Source organism: Megalops cyprinoides, chromosome 12 (assembly GCF_013368585.1).
Source record: "Megalops cyprinoides isolate fMegCyp1 chromosome 12, fMegCyp1.pri, whole genome shotgun sequence".
In the NCBI taxonomy this organism is placed as follows: Eukaryota; Metazoa; Chordata; class Actinopteri; order Elopiformes; family Megalopidae; genus Megalops; species Megalops cyprinoides.
Genome location: NC_050594.1, coordinates 19,966,033 through 19,991,421, shown reverse-complemented (window position 1 = coordinate 19,991,421; position 25,389 = coordinate 19,966,033). Strand labels below are relative to the sequence as shown.

Genomic DNA, 25,389 nt, shown 5'->3' with positions numbered 1-25,389 from the left:
ATTCCCAACAGGACAACAGCTGGTGAAACTGGAGAGGGCACACAGATTTAACTCTTTAAGTGATTTTTTTCTCCTGTGTACATTCAACATAGACGTAAGTCCTTCATACTCTTGCTCATCAGTACTGGTATCATCCTGACCTTCTTTCATAGACAACTTCATGTGCTCTTGCACAACGTCAGAGATCTCTTGATCAATAGGACTACGCATGTTCTCCCCACTGGTAGCTTGTAGGCAATTAAGCAGGAGCCCGTTCTTTTGCTCTTGTGAAACTACGGTTGGATTTTGAACTAATTTCTCCATGTCTATAATTGTCCCCTCATCACTTTCCTTCTCTCTCATCTGAACATCAAAACTCTCTTTGGGCATACCGTCCTTTGAGATAAAATGAACAGCAGATGAGTTTGTGGTGGTTTTGTTAATACCCAAAAGAGGCTTTTTATCCCGTTCTGAATTTTCTTCACCACAGCTGTGGGGTAATTCTTTGTTACAGTCATCTTTGCATTTCAGACTCCTTCTGGTTACTGGGGCAGATGCAGACACATCCTTGTCTTCTAAACTTTTTTTCTTTGATATTTTCAGCTTATGTTTATGGGTTTCCTGGGTACCATTATTTTGTTTTCTGGCACAACTTCCTCTGGGTGTTGACCTGAGAAATTTGTTCAAGGGAGGTGTGGCATTCTTTATGCTTTTCTTTGAATGCAAAGACAACTTTTCAGGTTTGAATCGCTTTATGGTTTTCATTGAACAACCTCTCGTCTCTCGAGCTTCACATTCCTCCCATTCATCTTCTTCAGCTATCTCCACATCAGCGTCAGATTTGTCAGGATCCTGCACAACAGAAATAATCTCGACACCTTCAACTTCTACCTCCTCATTCAACTCTTCCCCTTCGACTCTGGGAATAGGTAATGTATCTGCTGTTTCCACATCGGTACAGGGTTTAAGGACTGTAGTAGATTTGCTTTGAGCCTCATTCACAAGCTCCTGTCCTTTGGGTTCATAAACTATGCAAGTTGTCAGTGTTCTCTCATCAGCTGCTGTTGTGTCATTGCACCTACTGTTTGTCAACACAGTTACTCTGTGCCCTTGTGCACTAGGACAGGGACTTGGATTGTAATTTAGAAAGTACTGGTTCTCACTCCTATTTAAGATACTCTCTGGGATATAGCTGATAACAGACTCAGCCTCCTCTGCTTGACAACCTTCTTTGAAATGTACCTGAGAATCAGAATGAGTAGTGTGAAATGAAATGCTGTCATTACTTTCTAATGAAAATCTATCGGATGTGGAGACACTTTCAGGAGTGATTATCATGTCACTATTCAGCTGGTTCTGACCCTCAGCGTGTCTTTCATATAGCAAGTCCTCTCTGTCCTGGCAAGTAGCATGCTGAACCCATTTCCAAGACATGTTTCCCTCTGTCACGCACATCCTTCTGTCTTCAGAAGTCTTCTGATCATTTGGGCATTTGTTTAGATCTGGGCATTCTACTGCTGATTCATCTGTTAAGTTAATTTTATCACTGGGGTGTCTTGCAGTGTTTATGATGGAGGCTGTGTTGAAACTACTCAGAGGTTTTGGGGTTTGATTAGATGACACTGATTGGAACTCCATGTTAACTGTTGTATACGTTTCATCCATCATACATGATGTGGTTTTATGAAGCACTGACAAGGTTATTGATTGAGGCCCTGCAGTATCAACGTCACCTTTCACAGGACTCCATTCTTGTGTTACTGTTTCATTAGTTACTGTGCCCTCAGAAGTTGAGAGACTATCTTTGGGTGAAAAGTCTGTAGCATTGCAGGTTGTGCCTTCCACAACCATCATGGTATGTTCACTGATACTTCCAAGAAGCTGTTCTGACACAATATTGTTCTGTAGTTTCTCAGAGGTATGTGATGGGACAGGCTCACTGGCTGGTTGGAGATGGGGACTTTTGCAGAGTGAGAAAGGAACACCTACAGGCTTCCACAGATTTGGTCCAGAGGATGTATATTCATTCTGCATATTCCCTCCTGTCTCAGGGCAGTCTGATGTCTCCATATCTGTATTTGTTTCTCTTCCTTTTCCCTTACTTAATATATTAACTGAGCAACCCTCCAAGTTGCTCATTTCACAATCTATGACCTCTTGATTAGGTTCTGTCACTGCATCCACTGATGGGGGAATATTGTTGTCTCCAATAAATCTAGCTAACACAGATGTGTTGCCACTAATGTCTGAATCCCAGGATTTCTGTTGCTCCAGAATTGTGTTTTCTCCCTCTGAGCAGTCTGTGTTAGAAAATCCTTGGCTGTTATAGCTTCTGAGGCTATCTGAAAGATCCATGCTACTTTGGGGGCTGCTACTATTACCCATGGGATCATGCAGTACTGGCTGGCTCACATATGTTGAGGCCCTGTTGATCCTAGGACTGTCTGAAGCGTCTGTGGAGGACCAAGCATCTGTCAGCACAAGCAAATTCTCTGGCTCTCTAAAACTGGAAACTGACAGTGGAAGAGGACTGCTGCCCATCGAAAGAAGACCTCTGGCTGACTCTCCACTTGACTCTGTGCCTCTGTGCTTAGATTCCATTGTCAGCTTTGGCAGACTACCAGGCTCCTTCACTGCTTCAGGTTTGTTGGCTACTTTTGCCTTGGATGCACCACATAGCCTCCAGTATGCCTCTGCTGGCATCTCATCAGAAGTGCATGATCCGAGGGAGGAGAATGTCTCCACGTCTTCTTCCTCTCCAGTTGAACGAGTGTGGGAGACCTTCCTCTCCTTGCCAGAGGTATGGAAGTGACTAGATGATACTGGGTGATGGCAGACCTCGGCCACCTTTGATAAGGGCCGCACTGGAGGCTTTTTACTGTTCTCCATCACCAGTGAGTCCTGGGACATCTGGCTATCAATGCTCTCTGCCTCACTCTTGCCCTCACCTTCACTCATGTCAGAGTCCTCCTGTCTCAGCTGCTCGGTCAGGGCAGTGGCATAGGCAGAGGAGAGGGAATCCAGAGAGTATGAGCTGTCACAGTCTGAGGAACCTTCTTTCTCTTGCTCCTGGTTCTCTGTCCATCCTGCCAGCTTCCACTGCCTTCCAGCGTGTCTGTCAGACACTTTGGCTAAGACCTCTGCGCTGTTCCAGCGCCTCTCCTTCATCTCATTAGATGGGGTGAGGTGCTCCAGATCCTCACAAGAAAGTGCCATCTTTATGGGGGATTTCTCTGCTACTTTTGTCTCTCTCTGCATGGTCCTGTTTCCCTTTGAATTCTCAAGTAACCTGTTTGCAGTCTTGTTGATGGGCTTGGTACCCTTACGCCCAAATCCTGATGGTGGTTTTCGAAACACCCTTGACAATGCAGTCCGGATTCCTGGGCCAAGAGAACGGGAAAATGCCTTCCGGATTCTCTCCAGGCCCTTGTTGCCATGGGAGGAGTTTTTGACACCCTTAGGTGGGTTCAGGGGTGTGTTGGACTTGTTTATTATCAACACATTGCTTTGCTCTAAAGTGCTGAAGGTTTGTGCAGATTTTTCCTGCTTACTCCTGATTATTCCACTTTTGGAGGATGAGGATTTTCTTTCTGCTCTACCACTGTTTCTCTGAGCAGGGTCAGCCTTCATGGATTCATTCAGCCTCTCTGAAAATCTTGTCTGAGGCTCAAAATGCCGACTGGACTCTGAGGGCAAGGTGTTGGCACGACCTCTCATCCTCTTTGATGGGAGACACTCGTCAGACATCCATTTTCGAGGGCCTGAAGACCTCCACAGTGGCTGAGGGACCTCTAAAGACTTGTTCCTCCTTAAAAAATGACTGTTGGAAAAAATCAAATATGAAAAAGATAAGAAAAATAACACCAACTTAACAATAGCAACCAAATAACAATACCAAATAATGAACTTCTATTACTATCATTGTCTTGTGATATAAATGTCTCTAACATTAATAATTTAATTAGCATTATTTATACAATTTTTGCCAGTTAGAATGAGAGGACTTACTAAATAGTCTTCTGAGTGTATGTATTTACACACACAGACACTGACCTAAAGATAGGGGTACGCTGGGGGTACAAGCGGGACAAGAGGTCTGCAGAGAAGGAGTGCCGGCGGAGGACACTTGGCCCTCTTGTCCTTGAGAGGTACCCTGGTTCAGATGATGTGGGGCTGTCCTGCCCTGAAGGAATGGCATTCTCCAGCCGTTGCAGTTCCCTTTTGGCCTCCAGAAGATGGCGCTTTTGAGCAATCCTCTCCAGCTGGTAGTGCAAGCGCTTGCGTCGCACACGGCTCTCAGCCCGACGCAACGCGTGGTGTCGTAGCAGCTCCTCCTGTACCACCCTCTTTCTGTTACCAACCGCCACCGATGGGGTCATCACAGCACTGCTGCCCCCTTCCCCTGAGTCCTCAGAGACTGCACCCTCTGGGTGGGATACGGACACTGGCTCTGTCTGCACCCCAAGCTCTTGTTTCCCCTTCTCTTCACTGGCTATAAGACGCTGCTTCTCCTGTAAGATCCACTGTTGGACTGTAGACAGAGGCAAACACAAAAATTTACTCTGCAGATACCCACATGTACGTACGGGAAGTGCAGAAGCATATATTCACAGAGTAAAAATAATTTCATTATCTCAGGCATTTGCATATGACTTTACAAAATGCTACAACTGCAAAAGGCACAAGTGCAGAAAGCAGCTGCATGCTGAGTGCAGAAATATCAGACAATTCATTGCACTTGTTTTGCTAACACTTGTTTTGCTAACCCTCACATCACTTACTGTCTGCTACCTTTACATGTTCAGCCTGTAAAAACCCAAGCCTAATACCACTGTAATCAATATTTCACATGCTGTTACATTTAAAATCTAGGGCACCCATGTTCATAAGTTCTTAAACAAATTCATTCAGTTTTCTTCCATAAAACAGTAAAGGTCATGCAGCACTGAATGACAGACCTTCACTGTGTTTTTGTCCTAAGAAAAGCTAACAATTTTAATTTCCTTTTTAAAAAGCTTCTATTATGAAGTGGATGTATTATCTATGATGAAGAGTATTAAGTGTACTTTATACTTGCTAATTAAAGTTGATTAATAATAACTGCAATGCCAGTTAGATTTCATTTTAAATAAATGGTCTTCTACACCAATCATGCTGATTGCTGATTTACAAACTCAACTCCCAAACAAAGTTATTCTACTTTACACCTTTATATTGTGCAACTCCATCATAAAAAGCACATGAATTCTCAACTTTGAACAAAAGGCCAGAAGCACCATTATATTGTGATATGTGACTTGCCAGGGGCCAATAGTTGTTTGCTTTTTGATCATGACTGACACACATTACACTGTGCTTACTGTCTCTTTGCTGCTGTCTCAGGTGTGCTTGTTCCCTCTCCAGGTCCCGCTCTGCCCGCTGCTGCTCCGCCTGGATCTCCTCCCTGAGACACTCCACGTACCTCTGCTGCTCCTCCACCCTCTGTCTGGGGAGGGGTCCTTCACCAAGCCCCCCTGTCCTGTGCTCACCCTGCCCCCAACACCTCTCACCCTCTGCCCTGCTCACACGCAGACACACAGAAACAGCACAATACACAGGCACACAGACATGTCAATACCAAATGCAGGTAGGCAGGAATACACAGGCACAAAAACATCAAAGTACTCAGAACAGTACCCAATAGGTTGCATTCAAAAATACCTTTTCCAATAAAATGACCAACAAAAAAGCCATATCTTTGCAGTGAAATGCAACAGGATAACAACTAGTAAAACTGTGTGAATATATTGCTTCAGTCAAATAAATCTGTCAGATCAAGCCACATATACAATCACAAAAACCTATTCTGATGATAGCTTTTACTTCTTTTGCTGGCAAAAATAAAATTAATAAAATTACGTCCAGATGAAATGGTGAAACTGCTTTAAAAGCCCCAGTAGACAGACAGACGCGCGGACAGACAGATGGCTCCCAGGAAGAAAAGCGTTTTGAGTATGAGAGTCATGTTCAGCGCAGCGTCTCTGCTGTAACCTAGCAACGGCCAAGCCGCACCAATAAACAGCAAGCTGGGATTCTTCTCGGGGACTCAAGGCCTACTCCTGTTATTTACGGCTGGGACTGGCAGTGTATGTTGCAGCTCTGGGGCATGGTGCTTAGCAATCTCTTCCTCCCCATGTTTGAAGCCCTACCCACAGCCCTCCGTTGCTATGTGCACATCAGAATATAGGCACAAAGTTGTGACACAGGCTTTTGCTGTTTTTAAGTGTGCAGCGCTTTTTCTGTGCTCCTGTGAGCATATATATGCCCTCTATAATGTATGTGTGTGACCATGTGTATTTCTGCAGTCAGCACCTGTTTGCCATTTGTCTTAAGGTAGTAAAGTATAATTTGTATAGTGCCAGGGATGTATTTATTGTCTGCTTACCTGGGGTCAGCTGTGAGGGGGCTCAGATCAGTAGGGCAGCAGCTCAGGATACCCTCACTGGCCTGTGGAGACAGCAGACAGCATTTCATAAGCTCCACACTTGCATGACATGGACGCCAAGCCATGTTAGGAGCGCTCACCCGTCTCCGCTCTCTGAGGATGGCAGCTTCAGCGGGGTGGTTGAAGCGAAACCTGTGTTCCCCTCCCAAAGTTATCACTGCACCTGAAGGTGTCAGACATACCCAGCATGTTAGGATAAGGATGTATATTACTGTAAGGGTTCATTTTTGCCACATTATATGGCTTTACCCTATTTATCCCTCAGATAAAGTAGTCCGGTATCTTGCAAATCATATGACTTATGTTACATTATATTACATGCATTTAGCAGATGCTGTTATCCAGACCAACGTCTCGCAGAATACAGCAGAAGTGTATTCATTCACTTAAGTTAAATGAGTGTCAAACCAGGCTAGCAAGTATGAGCATACCACCATTCAAGCTCTACTGCAATTCTTGTTTATTCATAAATCTTGTAAAGTCATAATCTTGTAAAATCATAAAAATGATGATCCTGTATAAACATTTTCATGTATAAAATGTATTAAACCAAAGAAACAGCAGAGATCAGTTGAGAATTGAGAGTATATATAAATTCACATGTGTGTATTTGTGTTTCTGTGGTAAATGGGTGGCAGAGGTGGTGAACATTTTGGTGGTCACCTTGAGCCAGTCGGGACGGCTCCGTCACCTCCCGCTCATTGACCATGCAGACGGTCCCTGGCACAGGCCTCAAGGTCACAATCCCATGCTGGTTTACTATCTCGCAGTTTGCCTCCCCCTGCAGGACTGGGCATGCAACAACAGCAATGACTGGAATTTATCCTTAACACACATCTGAGAATGAGCTTGTTCTTATATACTTCCAATGCAAGTCATGAAATGCGTGTTTATGTGTTAATAGTTTTTAAATACATTGATTTTTTGAGTAGCCTACAACTATATAATGCATTTCACCACTAGACAAAGTTGCCAATTAGTTCTGTATTGATAGCACAGTAATGAAAGATAGGTTCCAACCTATTTGGGGTTCCTTTTGTGTGTTGTGTGGTCCAATGCTAGTCACCCCTTCCTGTGAGATACATATAAGACATACGAATAAACCATGTGGAGATCACTCTGAAATGTGAACAATGGTAAATGTTTAAACCAGGAGTTACACTCATAAAAATAAATATTTTCACAAAGTTCTGCCTTAATTTTCTCAAACCCCTACAGATAGTATCTCAGACTATAGATAAAAGGTAATAGATAGAAGGATAAAAGTGTTGGTTACATAACTGCACGTACACCATGAGGATACAATCAATCCCCCCGGGTTCAATTTCTCTGTCAACGCACTGGTAAAGCTGGAATTCCAGTTCACAGCCTTTGTTGTCCCCTTTGCAATGAGGACAGAAGGTCTTGAAAAGCTAACTACCTTTCCTTTCAAGGACAAACATTTAAATCCGCCCCATGTTTTGCAGAACTAAAACGCAGAAAAAGAAGAGCAGAAGGAAGAACAAAGAAGAGCAGGAGTGAAGATTCATGTCCTGGCTGCAGTCTTTTACCTGTATGCATCACATCGGAACAGTTTTGCAGACAGAGCAAGTTGTAGAAAGAGAGAAAGAGGACAGGAAGGAAGGATCTAGCTGAGAGACAAGAAAGATACAGTGCTTTCATTAGTGATGAGACTGGGCCAATCAGACAGACATAAAAAGGAGACAATTAGGTTTATGCAACACCTAAAATATGAGAGTTAATGAAGTTCGTATCAAGAACTGTGACACTTTCATTACAAAATGGAGGTGCAATTTACTATTGGATTAAACCAGTTTATGACTGTCTGTAGATCTACTGGATATTTCTGTCAGAAATGTTTATAGAACCCTTCAAAGCTGTCTTGCTTCACACCTTTACTGGGAAAGTCAATGTGTAAAAAATGACAGGCCTGGCACTGTTTCCTGTTTTTGCAGTTCTGTTAGTAGCTCTTACATTATGTCAACAGCCCCTAAATGCGCATTTTATTAATTAGTGGGCTGCATTTCTGAAAAGTATGTATTCATAGCACCACAATATGGAATTCTCTCATATTGCGGTTAAGTGATGTTAAATGGGGTGTGAGGTGTGTTACCCTGAGGTGGTAGAAGGTGACCCCCGTGCTCAGGACATCCCTGTCGAGGGCAATGAGGTGTGGCAGGAGCGAGTGGATCAGGAAGCCCGCTCGGTCTCGATTGATGTCCACGCTGTACTGCTCCAGCAGCTCCTTCTTGTCCCGCCAGCTGTCCGACCAGTCCTTAGTCAGCTGCTCCACCTGGGGGGAGGAGGTGACCGACAGACAGGAGAGGACAATGGAAGCTCAGAGACGATGAGAGACTGGAGGAGAGGATGAGCAAAGCTGGAATGCTGTTTGTCTGGATCCTGAGGTGGGAAGACAGCGTTGTGCTGTAAGGCAGAGGTCCTCACCTTTAGTTCATTCTGCAGGACAATCTCAGAGATACTTCCTTCCCGTTCGTCACTCAGCGAAGGACTGGGATTTCTCCGCTGTAGAGGGGCAGAGAGAAAGGGTCAGTGTTCAACAGTGATACCTGGCAAAAAATGCATTACACCCTTGTGACACCAGGCCATGCACCTGCCTGTTATATCTTTTGTGTGTCCATTATGTTTCTGTAAACTTCACCAGGACTGACAGTAGATCCAGCAGCTGGACATGAGGATAGTGAAATTCAGGGCATCTTGCCTAGGTTACATTTCAATACTATCTGCAATGTCAGCTGAAGGACTTTATCTTACACTCTAAACTGGTATACATTAGTATTCTGTTTTCTGGCGTGAGGGTTAAAAGAGCCTAAGAGAGTGCTATTTGAAGGGCGGCACATGTGTCATGGTTTACTGATGTGAAGTTTTTCCACTATGCAGCAGATTGTGCAGAGGTAGCGGCACTGTGGTGGTACGGTACCATCTCGTAGCTCAACAGCATGCTCTTCAGCCGATCGATTTCCTCTCGCAGTTCCCTGATCAGCCTCACACTGGCATCCTGCAGAGCAAAAGGACGCAGGTCACATGAAAATGTGAGGACCTCACCACAATCATATAGTATATCATGTAGCGTATAGGATAGTGCCCATATAGTGTCATATAGTTCATTAAGTCAACTGATCAACCAGTTAGTGAGAAATGCATTACAGAAACAGGTGTAGATCTTCATTCTGTAGGAAAAAAAAGAGTCAATGTTATGGTAAGCTCCTCAATGTCCCCCACCCCCCACAGACCTCATTGACGCGGGGCTTGTTGACGATGTTCCTGGCATGAGCTGCGTATCGGAGCGTGCTGAGCGTCTCATTGTAGCTGCTGCAGGAAGGCGAGACGGCTGTGAGAGAGAGACAGAGAGAGCGTTACCGTAACCACGACGGCACGGAGACAGCAGTGGCGGCGATCGGAGGTGCAGGGAGGGCCCTCACTGGCAATCATGATGGTCTTGGAGTTCCCTCCCAGGCTGTCCTTCAGCAGCCAGGTGAGGACGGAGTCTCTGTAGGGGATGAAGCAGTGCCGCCGGCCGCTCCCGGACAGAGAGCTGGACTGGCTGCCCGCCGTGCTGCTCTCCCCCTCGCTCGCCATGCTGTTGATGCTCTGGCAGCTGCTGAACATCTGGGAGTTCTGGGCTGCAGTCGTCAGAGCGGACAAACAGACAGTCAGGTCTCCAATAAAAAAAAATAACAACTGAAGAATCTGTGACATTTCAAAAATGTTACGATCGAATCTGCTATTCTACTTACGCATTTTGTAAAAGGAATTATACTCAAACCGACAGCCCTAATGACCCTCTCCCTGTCCCTGCTAACGCCGTGCTCACCCAGGGCGGAGATAACGATCCCCAGGGTCACCAGGGACTTGTTGATGTTGGATCCCTCTGTGATTCTGTCCCGACAGTAGTGCGGATCTGCTCTCTCACTGCGGAACAACAGCAGAATAACCATTACCAAAAATCAATAACCCTTTTCAACTAGACACTGGGAAAAAACATCAACAACATTGCTTCAACTTAAACCAAATTTCAATAAAATTCTTCAACTTGGTTTGTATTCTTGATGAAAGACTGTGCAGTCATTGTGCACAGTGGCTTTGGCCATAAGAACCACTAGGGGGCAAACTGGGTACAGGCCAACATAAACTCTGTTCTTAAAACCATAGCCACACGTTGTGACTCTGGAATTTGCATTCTTACAAGCAAATGAAAGGAATGGGCCCCCACACACATGCTATAATGACACAGGTACATACACAGGAAATACCAAGCATTCAAACGCTGAGCCTCACCTGCCAGCCAAGTCCACCAGGTTGATCTTGCTGACAATTTCTGAAGGAAGGTTGTTCTCAAGAATAGCCTGCACGAGACAATAATTATGACCATGAATTAATAGTGTAGATATATAAATACGATAATTTCACAAATATAACTACACCCTCAGGAAGGTCGGAGGAACTTCACACAGTTAAAAAATAACCTTCATGGAAGTGATGATTCAGTGATTATTGGTTAATCAACCACGGCACTGTATGATCTTCACAGTCACTGGCTAATTGAAAGTGCACTGGTGAATATGGGGTTTAATTGGCTGGGTAACGGAGCGTGACCTGAGTGTACTGGATGCTGAAGATGGCGTGAGAGCGGCTGCTGGCATCGTGGACGTGAGTGGCAGCGGTGATGCGCTTGGCGATGCCCTCCTCCAGGAGGCTGACCGCCTGCTTGTAGTCTGACACAACGTGCTGCGACAGGCCTGGGGACAGGACAGACAGAAGGACGACCTGAGCCACCGGAGCCGGACGGACTGGTGGCGAATCCCAATAGTGCATTCTGGGATAACCAGAGGAGCTTCTTCCACGCGGACGGTAGGACAGCCTGGCCTGTCAGAGCCTGTTGTTTACAGGGTAGTGATGCTCCCCAAGGTGTAAGCACAGAGGAAGTTCAGCCATGGGAGAGTGATTCAGTGTACAGCACGGTACTTCTCTGAACTGGAAGAACTCTCCTGTGAGATGAACAGGGTCTTGATTCATCACGATGTCTGACAGCGCAAACACGTGGGAACCATGCTGCTATGTCAGCCTAGCCGGACCCTGGGTTCCGACAGGAGTCGTCCCACTCTGGCCACCAGTCTCACCACTCCTGAGGTTTGTGTCACAGTTTCAGGTTGAGGCTGTGGTAGATTATTTTACCTGTTCATTAGGCAGAGAACCCTGAACAACGCATAGCCCTGAATACTGGTTAAGTTCGTCATCAGGGTCAGATTTCAAAATGATTCCATTTCACAGCATGCACACAGGCTAGGAGAAGCCGTATGGTCCTCTGCTGTGCTTGCAAAATTCACAACACTCAGAAAAGTTTTATAGTGTGTACAGAGGGCACAGTGGACAGAGTTGGTTACACAGACCTTTAACACACACAGGAATCGGCAGGAAGTGCACCCGCTAACCCATCCCCCAGTCAGACTGTCTCATCTCAGGGATAGAGAGAGCGAGGGGGAGAGAGACAGAGGGAGTGAGGGAGGGGGCCAGCAGACCACACCCCTCCGGTCAACACTGTGCTCCTCAAAGCCACAGAGGGACTTCCATAGCAGTGATGTCACTTCCTCTGCTTCATACAGACAAAGAGTGGATGTGGGACTAGGAGCACAGGGAGAGGGTGAGGGAAAGAGAGAAGTGAGAGAGCAAATGTTTTTCTTTTTTTTTTAATTTTCAGCTGGCCAGAGCTGCAGTTCAGGCTGTGATCAGAGTTCAGCTCTCAATATAGCGAGAGACTGTACTACACTTCATTCTAGTGTGTGATCATACTGATAATACTCGCAATTACCTCCAAGCTAAAAATATATTTTAAAAAGCACGTGGACTGACACGGATAGCAGTTTTATCTGTTAGAATCTTAAGTGCTCTTTGTGAGGTTTATGAGCAGTCTGGCACAAACACTGGCTTTGTCTGTTATTTTCAAGTATTAACAAGATGCAGTAAGTCCTAAACAAGGGTCTACTGTTTTGTGTCTCTAGTTTTGTCGACAACGAGTTGTGGGTGAAGCTGCAGGAGCCGCTGGCGATGGGAGGAGGTCTCGGGGCTTGCTCTACTAATCATTTCTTTGGCTGACACCTCTACTGATGATGATGACAGAGTCAAATGGAGCCACAGCAAAGAGCTCATCCACTTATTGAGGATGGGATTATAACCCATTATGTTGCATCCCTAGTGCCCCCCCCCCCCCCCCCCCGCACCCTAACCCTTACCCTGCACATAGGGTCCCTTCTCAGGGTGCTCACGCACACGTAGCGGGGAGGGCTTCTTCTGCTCTGAGCTCCTCAGAAGGTCACGCACACGCTCGTTGTAGATCTCCAAGAAACTGAGAAATGTAGACGGACAGAGGGATAGAGAGAGAGAGACAGGGCTAGTGAGTACTCTGTGCTGCAGTATTGATATTTGTAACATATATGTATATTAATCATAATAATTAACAATTAATTTATAACTTACTCCTACACATAATCTGTTGGTACATAATTACTGTTTGCTACTTATCAGTTTAACTTGTACGTATATATGTTATCTTCCACTCTGTATAGTTGCATTAAAATTGTTCACATTGTTGCTTTGGCAACATTGCATTTGTTTGTCCTGCCACTAAAGCACCGTTGAATTGAGTTGAACTGAACTGAGAGACAGAGAAGTAAGAAATGATCAACATGGAGGGCACAATAAGAGAGAAATACAAATAAGAAAAGAGTAAAAGCAGCTGGGCATACAGCCTAAATGAGCCACATCATGATTCGAGACACTGATCACAAAGGACTTGTTCACACAGTGACTAAATACAGTTGCTGGTTCCCCTTAATGCTCTGAATACAAACAGTGAAATATGCCGTCAGCGCCGTTTAGTATGCCAACCAGCATTAACTTGGATGTGTGATCAGGGAGCGTAGTTGACTACTAGTAGTTGCAAAGTAAAAACTACAGAAGTGTGTAACAATGTAGCATCCTTGAGAGGGCATTTAACCACTTCATCACAAGGTGACATAACAAACTTAATGTTACAACTAAGCTATGAATAGGTCAAGATATTCCATGCAATTCAGCTACTGTAGTCATCTAAAATGTGAGCAAGAGAACTGTGCTCTCTGGACACATGGGGAGATTTGCTGCTTCCGCAAAGTTCAGATGCGTACACACAACAGCACTGAGGGATGAACAGTATTACGTGTGTGTGTGTGTATGTGTGTGTATGTGTGTGTGAGAGAGAGAGAGAGCAAACTCCAGGAGTCATTTCTCTACTGAGAGGGAACAACAGCAGCCCTGGAGCTACAGAGCAGCACTGAGAAAAGCACTGAGTCTCACCTGATTTCCACTCTGCAGGAATTCTGCCCCTCCAGAGAGCTGTCCTCTGTCCTGAACAGTCCCTGCACAGGCAAACACCAGGTCACTCACTGCGCACAGTTATTCTGGACACAGATGGCTACACAAATAAAGACGTAGCTGCAACAATATTATTGGGTTTTGAATACAGATGAGTTTCGGTGACTCACCTGACAGATTCTGGGTGTCAGGCCAATGGAGGCCTGTGCATAAACAGAACAAGTGAGTAAGTCTGAACATTCACAGGAATACACATCTACAGCCAAGTGTACGATCACAAGGGGGACTTACAGGGAACAGGTCATAGTACAAGAACACTGCAGGGCTCTAGAGCAGCTCTACAACAGCAACAGAAAACCAGTGCTGTGCATGTCCCAACACTGACCCGAGGACTGCTCTAATAAAGTTAGAGTAATGTTCACTTTTATCGTTCAACAAACCTAGACAGCCCGCATACACCACCACAGCCACGGCCAACGGCCACGTCTACTGACCGGAGTGCCCATCATGGTGTAGGTCTTTCCCGAGCCCGTCTGCCCGTATGCGAACAGGCACACATTGTACCCTTCAGACGCCCCCGCCAGTACCGAAACACCCAGGTCCTGGAACACCTGGAGAAGAGATGGGAGGAGACACAGAACAGAGGCGCAGTGAGAACAGGGAGACAGGAGGCACTATTGCACCATCCACTGTCCCACAAGCACTCACTCTCTCATGGGCAGCGCTCTGTGTGTGTGTGTGTGTGTGTGTGTCTGTGTTCCCGTATAAAACTAACCCCCTGGCTTGCTGTGTTCGGTGTTTCACTGCAGCTGATTGGGTCCAGACGGCCCATGGCCTGGGGCCAGCCGCGGGCTCATTGGTTTCCTGCCGAGGTGTTTGGGTAAGGATAAGGAGGAGGGGGGCAGTTTATTCCCAGGAAAAACAGCACCGCCATGCAGGGGCAGATGAAAGAGATGGGGAAAATAAACAGCCCAAGGAGCGTGCTGAGAAACCAACACACAGGGAGGCCCAAACAAAAGCAAGACCCTCTGTTTTCATTTCAGAAAGAAGAGGGGAGTCAGCAGGACTGCAGACCCGGGGAGACAGCGTCCCAGCCCCGGAGAGCCTCGTGGAAACACATGGCCGGGGTTCACAGGCAGATAAAGTGAGCAGGATCCTGCACCACACAGCACTCATTAAACAAACCGAGCCAGAGGAACCTGGGAGCGAGAGCAACAACCTGCCTGAGCTCTTCCTCCACTGGTGCTGTGTGACAGGGAAACGAGCCAATTGGGACACTGTGACTTAGGGAGCAAACTGAAGGATTCTGGGAATTTACAAAGCCCTATGCATCTCATCTTTATGAACACAAATCAGTACGCAAGGTGATGACATTGTGATCGGTATTCATTGTGGTTAAGTCATTGCTTAGGTCAGTGCCAGTTCCCGTCCTGCACAAGAACGAGTACGAATGAAAGGTCAATATTGACTGAGGGAGGTACAGTGCACTTGGAGACCACTGCTGAGTGCAGGCTTGATCCAGCATCCATGCAACTGGGCCAACAGAGCAACGTGACAACTCAACCACACCACAACATGGCCACAGAAAACACATACGAAAGACATGAATTCTGCAGCCAGGTGCACTCATTCTTCCTCAGACACATGCCCATAGAGAGATAACAACACACTGACACAGATGGTACATACACAAACAAACACACATACATGCATGTGCACACACATATGGTCAAGTTTCCAAGGAGAGCTCAGGGACCCACATCACAGAAACAGATAAGCCTGGACAATGGCCATGTATACACCTACGCTGCTCACAATGGGAAATCATTACGGGCACACTCAGTCTCTTTACACATCAGTGGAGCATGTCTGTGCAGCGGGCTGATTAGCTACACCTCTCTACCCACAGCATGCAAGTACAAGACCTGTGAATAGTGAAAGGCGGGTGTGTTGAGGATTCAGTTTCGCCTGGCTCTCCTCATCGAAAACATACATCTCCTGCCTGCACTGAATGTGTACAAAAAGACACTAAAGAAGCTTCAATGGCCCTGGTTACAAAAAAAAAAAAAAAACATTCTGATTGATGTCTGAGCACCTGTCAACCATGACGAGCTTCAGAGTGATACAAAGCGTGATCTGACTGCGGTGCAGAAGTCACTGAGAGCATCCATTTATTTTCCATTCCTGTCTGGTACACAAGTGCAACTCAGCAGGGAACGAGCTGGAAAGTGTAAACTGTGAAGACACTCACTGGCTGTGTATTATTATCCAAACCATCACTTCAAAAACAAAGCTAGATTAAAGCTACAAAAGATTAAAAACACACACATATGTAATCAATAAAATATTTATGAGCCAAACACAAAGTCATTCCAATATTTGTGTAATGGCAAATTATATCTGCTCTGACATAAAGGTCAGGTGTTTAGCGCCATGCAAAAAACTTAATAAGTAGACTATGTGCTGTGCTATATTTCGTCATGCCAAAGATGTCTGTTGCTACATTTTGGACTATTCCGCACAGGAGGTGTTGCCCTTCTGTGTTAGTGCTGAACAGTGCAAATTACTTAAAAACCAATGAGGTGTGGAGATCACACATTACAAGGAGCTACTGCCTTCCCTCCTTCAATCACAGATTAGAGGGGAGTTTCCTTCTGAATCCTAAAGAGGCACGGAACCCCACTGAAAGTCTTTATCAAATGCTCCTACAGTGAACTGGGAGACCTGCTCAGAATGCTTACTGACAAAGAAGACAGAAAGAAGGAAACTTCGTCTGCTGTGCGTGCTGATCCCTCCCCCATTATCCTCTCATTTCTGCCTCTAACCCCTCACTCCTTCAGCTAAGGATTGAACAAATAAAAACCACACAATTGCATTCACATACACATGCACACACACTTACACATGCACGTGCACACACATGCACATGCAGACATGCATGCAAACATATACACACAATTCTATTGGTCAATAACAGAAGGCCAATTCTATTGTCATCAAGAGTCAGACCCTGAATATCTCCAAACTGAATCAGAGCATTACTCATCTACAAATCTGGCAGATTCAACTAAAACATTGTGGTTGCTGTTACACATCACTATCATATTATACGAGTGTAGTAGATGGTGTTGCGCCAGGACTGTTTGCAGTTATATGGAAGAAAACAGATACAAGCATCTTCTGAAATTGTCCAGATGATATCACTGTCCAGATGATAAAGCCTTACTATTACTGCTACTATCCTGCTCTCAAAAGGAACATGTCGTGCAGAGTGACTGAAAAAAAGTGTTAATGCTATGATTCTGCGGGAAAGAAAGGGAGCATGTGGGACAGACTGGGTCATGGTGAAGTGAACAGAACTAGAACCCAATGCACCCAACTCTTCAGACTAAACACTTGGATCAACAGGAAGCTCAGTGGCCTGGGAGCGCGCGTGTGTGCATGTTTGTGTGTGTTTGGGGGGTGGGGTGGGGGGTATCAGGGGGCTGGAAAAAGCACCGCATTGTTTCTTTACACCCAGAGGAAACGCAGCATCTGCTAACAATGAGGGCCGGTCTCGTCATCTCTGAAGCCGGAAAAAATACAGAGGGACACAAAAAAAGGAAAGTAAAATATAGATTTCATTTGGCAAGGAGAGGGAGGTCAAAGCCATCGGCCCACGTGAGGGCGGGAGGGGAAGCCCTGCTGACCGGAGGCCCGGCCAGGGGATTCTCCTCCAGAAGTGGGTCAGTACTGCCAAGGGGTCAGACACCAGGCATGAGACTTCCAGAGATATAGACGATATGGTCCCACGCAAAAGAAGTCAGAACAAAACGAAATTACCATGAATATTCTGTGCAGCAACAAGAGGAGTTAGAATGTCTAGGTTCCTATACTTATCTAGGTTACTTAGAATATCTAGGTTCCTACATACACACGCATACAACGGACGCCTCTTCCTGTAGTTTTAAAAAGCTATTACTGTTGTACTGTGAGGAGTGCCTGTGAATGGGTGTGGACACTGGAACGGCCCTTCCCCCCCTGGATTCGGCTCCAGATGTGATCATCAAGGCCGATGCATCAATCGGCCGGGATCCCCTGGCTGTGCAGATGTAACGGCTCCCTAATGAGCATGCTCACAAACCACTCTAATCACGGACTGGGGAGGACTATGACGTTAGGCCCGTTTCAAGTGGTCTGCACTGCACCAGCACTGGGAAAAGCAAATTTCTTTTTTTATTTAATTTCTTTTTAAAAAACCGCTGCCACCAACTGAATGCTGTCCAGGGCGTGGTCTTGGAGCCACAGCTCCAGCTCGCTTTTGATGCAATGAAAAAAGAAACTTTAAAAAACTCTGTGTAGATGGAGCCAGCAACAATCCCATCCAATCACAGCTCAGTGCTGCGCAGGGCACACAACAGCATCTTCCTCTCAGTGAGATACATGGGGTCTGCTGACACTGAAGGGGGCCTTGCTGCACCCCTTACAGCCTGGGTCACAGTCATGGTTTCTGTCCCACAGTTCCCGACCGGGTAATATAAACATATGTTTCAGTGCAGTAATATATGCTTCTGTTTTTCCGTTTGTTTTTTTTTTTGTTTTTTAGAATACATCTCTGGTTTGATCCTCTGAGAAGTACGTAATGGCCGCAGAGTGTGAGACAAAGAAGCAGGAACTGAGAGAGCCAGAAAAAGACAGTGAGAGTGTGAGAAAGAGAGAGGGAGAAACAGAGAGGGGGGAGGGAGGGAGAAAGTTCACTGGCATTGGATCAACTCCATTCTTGTTTGTCATACTTCTACAGAAATTGTAGGTCAAATTTGCATGGGAGGGAGGGAGGGGGATGGGCAGGGGGAGTGCAGGCTGAACAGATATGCTGTTCTCCATTATTCATGCCTGTTCATAAACACAGAGACACTCACAAACAGGCGCGCGCACGCACACACACACACACACACATGCAGAAATCAAATTTCAGCAAGCAGTCCCAGTCCCACAACTGTTGCAGCAACTGGTCACTCGAGCTGGTAAAGCTCAGACACTTGTGCAGGCCTTACAGTACTGAATTACTTCCACAGACTGCGGAGGAATTTAATGCTCCTCTGGAACTAGCAGCCATCTTCTCCATGAGGAAGAGATTTCTCATGATATCCCCCCAAAGGGAGGAATAAAAATGCCTGTCACTACTGTGTGCCGACTTCTATCACAAATCCAGAACAGCCTGCGATGAGCTTCTTCAACTGGAAAACTACAGCTCTTTTTAGTGTAGAATGTGTTGCTGGAATGCTGAATGAGCAAATAGCATTTCCTCCCATTAACTTTTTAGTTTGTCACAAAAAACTAACTAGCTACCTAGGTTAGCTCGCAAGGTTTTCCACTTGCTCACCACTGCGCAACACCTGCTAAAGTAAAGACAATCACATAACTGACTCCTTGCAACATGTCATTAACAGTGAAAACATTTGTATGCAAATCACAACAAGTATATTTTGGTTTGTATTTAAAATTTAAATCAGGCAGGCAGTTCCTTGTGTAAGATCAGCTTCATGAAACACAAACATCTGTCAGCTGTGAACTGGAACAAAGGATTGAAAAGCTTTCTCTCAGTTTATTGGATGTCTTTCTATGAATGACACGGCTTTAACCAACAGAATGCTTGAAACCAGGAACTGCACAATTGCCCTCCTGCTTGATTGAGAGTTACACTAACCAACCGCTGCCCAAAACAGGTTCTGGAGGCTGAGCCAGTTTTCCCATCCAAGGCAAGCTTTTAGGAAGTCAAATCATAACCGACAGTTTTCTATTCCACAATACTAACAGGCCTTATTACCTGTTAAGTACTTGTGCCCAAAGAAAGAGCCATATCCAAAATGACTAATAGTTTTCGCTGAGTACACGGCACACCCCTGATATGAATATTATGGACTAAAGTGTGTAGAATGTGCATTGCTTATTTAACCCTCAACTATTCTGTATTATACATCCTATGCCAGAAATCTGTTCTTATGTCTCTTCAAAAATCTGGTGCACCACTAACACACAAACCCAGAAAGGGAGAGCACATAATCAAATCAAGCACTGTATCGGGGGTGGGGGTGGGGATGGGGGGGGGATGGACAGAGAGAAAGAAACAGAGCTGACTTCATCTGGTAATGAAAACCAGCTTTGTGCTCCATATCTTAGCCAGTGACGTCCTAAGAGTGAAATTTCACTGTGAAAAATCGCTACACAATTTAACAGAGGCAGCTGTGCTTTTGGCTAAGGGCTGGGGGCTGTAGCATTTAAGGAACCCACCCCTAACACCCCCCAGAGCCCCCCTGCCCCCCTGGGCACCAGATCCCACCATTGCACTCAGCTGTTTCAGACAGCTGCTTATTCAGTTCAACTCAATCATGCAGACTTCACGAATTTGCATGAATGTTTGACAACATCCCCGATTGATCTTTTGCACAGCGAAGATCGCCACGCGTGATTTGCTTTGCTATCACGCTTCCACACTGATTAACAGCAGCTACAGTGGTTTATAGCTGCTATAGCTCTTAATATTTCTCAGCACTCCATCATGATTTCACTCTTTTCCTGCATTTAACTGCCCTACTGCTGCTAAGAATAAGACTTTTATAAGCTGGCACATTGAACAAAACCCCCGGCCGGCACCCCCCTCACTCCCCAGCTCCACAGCCGGGTTCAATTACTGCTCTTTGTCTGCTCTGCTCCTTGGTCTGCCCCCTTACCCCCCCCCCTTTGGTTGCTCTTTGGCCAGCCTGTGCTGGAATGCATAGTCAACCACACACACTCCTCTAGGGAACCCCACCATCTTGCTGCCGCAAAGGTACACCCAGCCGAGCCAGTAATCAGAAGCAAACACACCCTGATACAGGGTTTGTGTGACATGGAGGAAGAAGATCCAGTTCTCCTTCCACCTTGAGGGCTGAGATACGGCCTGTCCCCCAGGAGCCTACAGGAAGCCCCGCCTGGGGAACATCTGTCAGTCTTACTCCGAGGGCGGGACCTGCTCAGAGAAAACACGGCCCACTCTTTCATAGGCTGTGCTGCTCCCAAGTCAAGCCTGGACTCAGGTTTCTAGCGTTCCAAAATGCTGACCCTGATTATTCGCGCAAAATGCTATAGTATCCGATAATAATTTTCGGTTATTAATGAGGCAGAGCAGGGAACAAAGACAAGGTGAATTGTATGTACTGTACAGAGAACCCATTATTCTACAGCCACTCCTGTTTATTGCACCATGCCACCCTTTTAATTTCTATAAAAAATAGGCATTGCAGATAATGTTTTTAAATGACTCTGATGACATAACTTAACTGATGGCACAACTTAACAATCAATACTTTACTTTAAAATGCCTGAATTTTATTTGGTCCAAATTAGTACCAAGCATGATTTGATTTATAATATGCAATGACAGAAACTCCATGTGACTTTCAAAAGTTTTTTAGGAAACAGACAGTTATAGATATGTTTTTGCAGAGATCCCCATAAAGCTGAAACAATGTGACTTGCACAAGATCACCTATCATGAAATTAACCGCAGATGATGTTAGGCTCCTCAACAGCAAAGATTCATTATCTCAGCAGAATTGCAAGCAACCATAAATATATGTGCATATTTTGTGCTGATAAGTTCCATCAACATTAACCATTCATGAGGGCACTGTTTCCGTTTCGTCATTGTGTGGGAGAGTCAAAACCGCCAATGCCCGTGGTTCAAAAGGGTTCTGAAAAAGTGGTCCAAACGCCTTTGACCTGTTTTTTGTCAGACCCCTATCTGTGCCAGTCACCCGCCCACTCTGGGTTAGGGCCGTGGGCGCTGTGGGACAACGGCCGGCATCCAAATCCAGTCTGCCGCCTCAGAACAGTGGTGAGATTCTTCTCCGCCGACCCTGCGGGATCAGTGACAGCGTTTCGGAATGTCACTGGCAGACCCGTGGTGCTGTGACTGGGCAGAATGGAGAGAGAGAGAGAGGGGAAGCGCTTTTCTGCCTGCTTATGCCTGTGTGCGTGGGGGACTGACCACTGCAGCAGACAAAGGGAGGCCTCTACAAAGTAGGGACAGAGAGCAACAAGCCTGCATCACAGATCAAGAATACCAAGAACAACAGACGGACCTCTCATTTTTTTTTTTACAGTCATGCTTTTGCCATTGTTTGAACCTTATTTGAAGCTTGCAGTCACAGTGGAAAATGAAAAAATAAACTTAATTTCCTTTAATCAAAACGGCGTGCGAGTGATGGGATTAATCAGTAGCTCGTGTTAGTATCAGTTCTCCACTTCTCCTTTTCCAGCGTGGGGGCACGTCCACTGGCAGAGGGCTCTCTCCCTGTGTAAATTGATTAGTGAGCGTGTCTCCCTTGTTACACAAAAGGAAGGGCAGTGCCCCACAGCACAGGAATGTGGTAAGATGTTATCCAGCGCAGGTCAACACTGGAGAAATAAGGCTTTCTGGGTAACAGAGGGGGTTGATAAACATCTCTCTAAATTGACATAACTAAAAAAGACTTGTTTTGCTTCATTTCAAGGACTCTATTTATACTTTGATGTTTCTCCAGTCCAGGAGTCTTGAGCAAACTGGTTTGTTGTGATTTAGGGGGTGGGGGGGCATAGTTTTTCATCCTAGGGGACATCCCCCTCTCTAACATGTCTCACATCACTGAAGAGCGCTCCCGCCCCCCAAAAGTCAAAACGATCTCAAGGCAAAATAAAAACATGTGTGACGTGCAAGTACACTAAACCTGTGTGGCGGGACACACACACACACACACACAGTGGTCTCAGGTCTGCTCTGACAGGCTGCCGAAGGCACACAGGATCAACAGGGGTTTGTAGGGGGGCAGAATCTGAAGTCAGGTATCAGGAACAGAGAGCGCTGGGGCTCAGACGCTTCCTGACAGGCAGGGAGAGACAGCATGTGGTTCTCATCTGAGAGGGCGTAATTGTTATGCCCCCCAGCCCCTCAACCATCCCAACCACAAGGCCTCCAATGGAAGCAGATTACAGCAAGCACAGGCACCATGTTGTAGAGAGATCGGGACCCCGTCCCACATGGATGCCCCACCCAGAGGGGTGCATGCTGTGACACAGACGGCCAGGCCATTACCTCCTCCTGGGACGCGTAATGAGGGCCCTCGGGATCCACAGACCAGTAGCAGTAGTCGAAGCCAAACTCGATCAACTTCTCCCTGGAGTCGGCGAGGCCATCCACACGTCCATCTAGCTGCAGGAGGACAGACGGACAGTGAGGAGTTAAAAGCTGAGATGCTCACAGTGAGAAAATGGTCACTTTCAGGTCCTCGTTCCCCTGCTGACATGGACAATTTGCAGCATTTTCAGGTAGTCGCTCGCTGGGATGGGCAAGTATGCCATAAGCAGGCTCAAAATGATTATAGCAATGCTTGTGCTGACACACACCATTGTTCTTACATTTCAGAGTAAATGCCCCCTCAGGGTATGATACAGCTGAACCTACCCACAAATATGACCTTTACCTGAACTAATAACGCTAACAGCATGGCACCTGAGTTTCCTGTTTACTCTGTCTATTTAATATTATATGAGTAAAACATGTACCAACATGCCCGGGCATCATAAGTTGTTGCTCCCGGCAACACTGTTTGCCAATACATTGCTGCACTCCACACTTGCACCACTTTGGACTCCATTCCAGCTGGCTTTTTGCCAAAAAAGAAGGCAGTTAGAACAAGAAGGTACCACAAAAATGTACCCACGATTTAAATGACCAACCCCATTTTCACAAGGTGGTGCCCTAAAATGGCCCCCAAGAGGACCATTTCTCCATACCGTGGCTCTGCTCGAACTGCTGTGGTGACCATTACCGTACACTGCTGTCTGATGGGTACCCAACAGCAGACTCACTTGCCCACGCCTTCCTGCCCGAGCCCCGGTGTACTGTGGTGAGACCATGCAGCCACACCGATCCTGGGCAGTCCATTACTCACAGCCCATTGGCTGGACACAAAGCCCAGCCCTGCAGCCTGTAGTGCTGTTGTCACACAGAGCGGCAGCCCCGCATTCAGCAGCTTAGACCAAGATCTGCAGCGTGTGTGTTGGGGAAATCTAACCAGATTAAACATGAGCCTAACCTCAGCCTGCGTCCATCTCTCCCCCCCCCTCCCCCTGTGCCACTCTGCAGGTTTCAGGAGAATAGGCTTATTTATTACACACAAACCAGTTCAAGGAGAAAGGAAGCACGGAGTGATAAGGAACATGGTCCTGTGCAAAAAATGACACTGTGAGGGGAGCACAGATATGAACTGGTATACTTGCAGCATGTACCGGGTCCTCCACGATAACAACCAAAAGCAGTAACAGGAGCTGCACTTCCTTGGGGGGAGACTAAGCAAAACAAGCGAGTAAGAGTGTCAACAAAGTGACATCTCTCATTGCATTCCTCCATCTTCTCATTTCCTCTCCTTCTCACCTTCCCAGTGTCACCCCCCCACACACACACAGACACATACACATACACACACACACCACTTCATCATCTCTAGGCTGCTGTAGACTCCGCCCCCCCCCCCCTCATCAAATTGACCCACTTTCCAAAAACACTTTCCCCAGCGCCACGGGACGTGCCCGATCTCAGCCGCCCTCCACAGCAGGACACCACATGTGGCTCTGCTCCATCACCCTGTCAGAAAATGGAGGAGGTGAAACCCCGCCCCTTCTCCAATGTCTTTGCTGAAACGGTTCTCACAGCTTCCTGCAGAACCAAAACAGAAGAGGAATAAATCCTATAGTTGTGGGGCAATAAAACGCAAAGGTTTTCAAGCCCCTTTTTAAAACCCAGAGCGCTGCTGGACTCACAGCTCGTGTTTGTTTCTTTTGCTCTCCGAGGTAGAGTAACAGCGACAGGGGGAGTTGCACTGTTTCGCAGTGTCAGATCTCCTAATGTTTCTCTGAAAGCCGTGCGGAGGACGCCCTGTCAGCACTACGGTGTGTGAAACTCCCTGCAATCCCACAACGCTAGTTTTAGCTGCCCACTCGGTGCTGCAGTGGAGGAGGAAATCCTGCAAATAGCCGAGATTCTGAAATAGCTGACAATCCGAATGCCCTTACTCCGGCCGCGTAAACGCCCTTTCTGACTTCTGACAGAAGGGAACAGCGAACACCAAACCACCCCTGCTGAGCTCTGTGGGGGGTTTTGGTGCAAGTTAGCAGCGTGATGCAAGCCCTTGCCTCTGTGTCTCTCTGTGGCCCATCGAGTCCCTCTGATTGTGTATGCCACTGACGTACACCCATCTGCCGCCGTGTGTGTGTGAGGGATCTGCGCACTAACAATAAACAGCCGGGATAATTGAGCAGGAACTGGTCAAGCTTCACTGTAAACATCCTGCGGCTCAGATGCCTTCATCCATCCACCCCCTCCCCCTCCCCAAGGTTCTTCCCCCCGCCTTAGATACACAGCCTCTGACTGCGGAAACTTCTCCAACTTCTACACAGACCCTTACTTCCATTAGTGCCACTATTAACAAGAAGCGTGGTATGGTGGCTAAGAAACTGGGCTTCTAACCAGAAGGTTGCAGGGTCAAATCCCCAACAGGAAA

General features: G+C 46.4%; 1 protein-coding gene across 1 annotated transcript; it reads right to left on the bottom strand.

Moving 5' to 3' along the window:
• Positions 1-1,915: 1,915 nt before the first annotated feature.
• stard9 (StAR-related lipid transfer (START) domain containing 9) lies at positions 1,916-23,484 on the bottom strand. The gene is made up of 23 exons (XM_036542274.1): positions 23,464-23,484; positions 22,923-23,039; positions 14,326-14,442; positions 14,002-14,034; positions 13,814-13,875; positions 12,712-12,824; positions 11,078-11,220; positions 10,760-10,827; positions 10,296-10,393; positions 9,904-10,104; positions 9,715-9,812; positions 9,402-9,479; positions 8,909-8,986; positions 8,577-8,756; positions 7,484-7,535; positions 7,127-7,252; positions 6,544-6,626; positions 6,404-6,465; positions 5,340-5,536; positions 4,033-4,510; positions 3,660-3,799; positions 2,818-3,314; positions 1,916-1,939 (listed from the first exon to the last, which is right to left on the bottom strand). The coding sequence occupies exons 1-23, from the start codon at positions 23,482-23,484 to the stop codon at positions 1,916-1,918; spliced, it is 3,066 nt and encodes a 1,021-aa protein (XP_036398167.1).
• Positions 23,485-25,389: the final 1,905 nt, after the last annotated feature.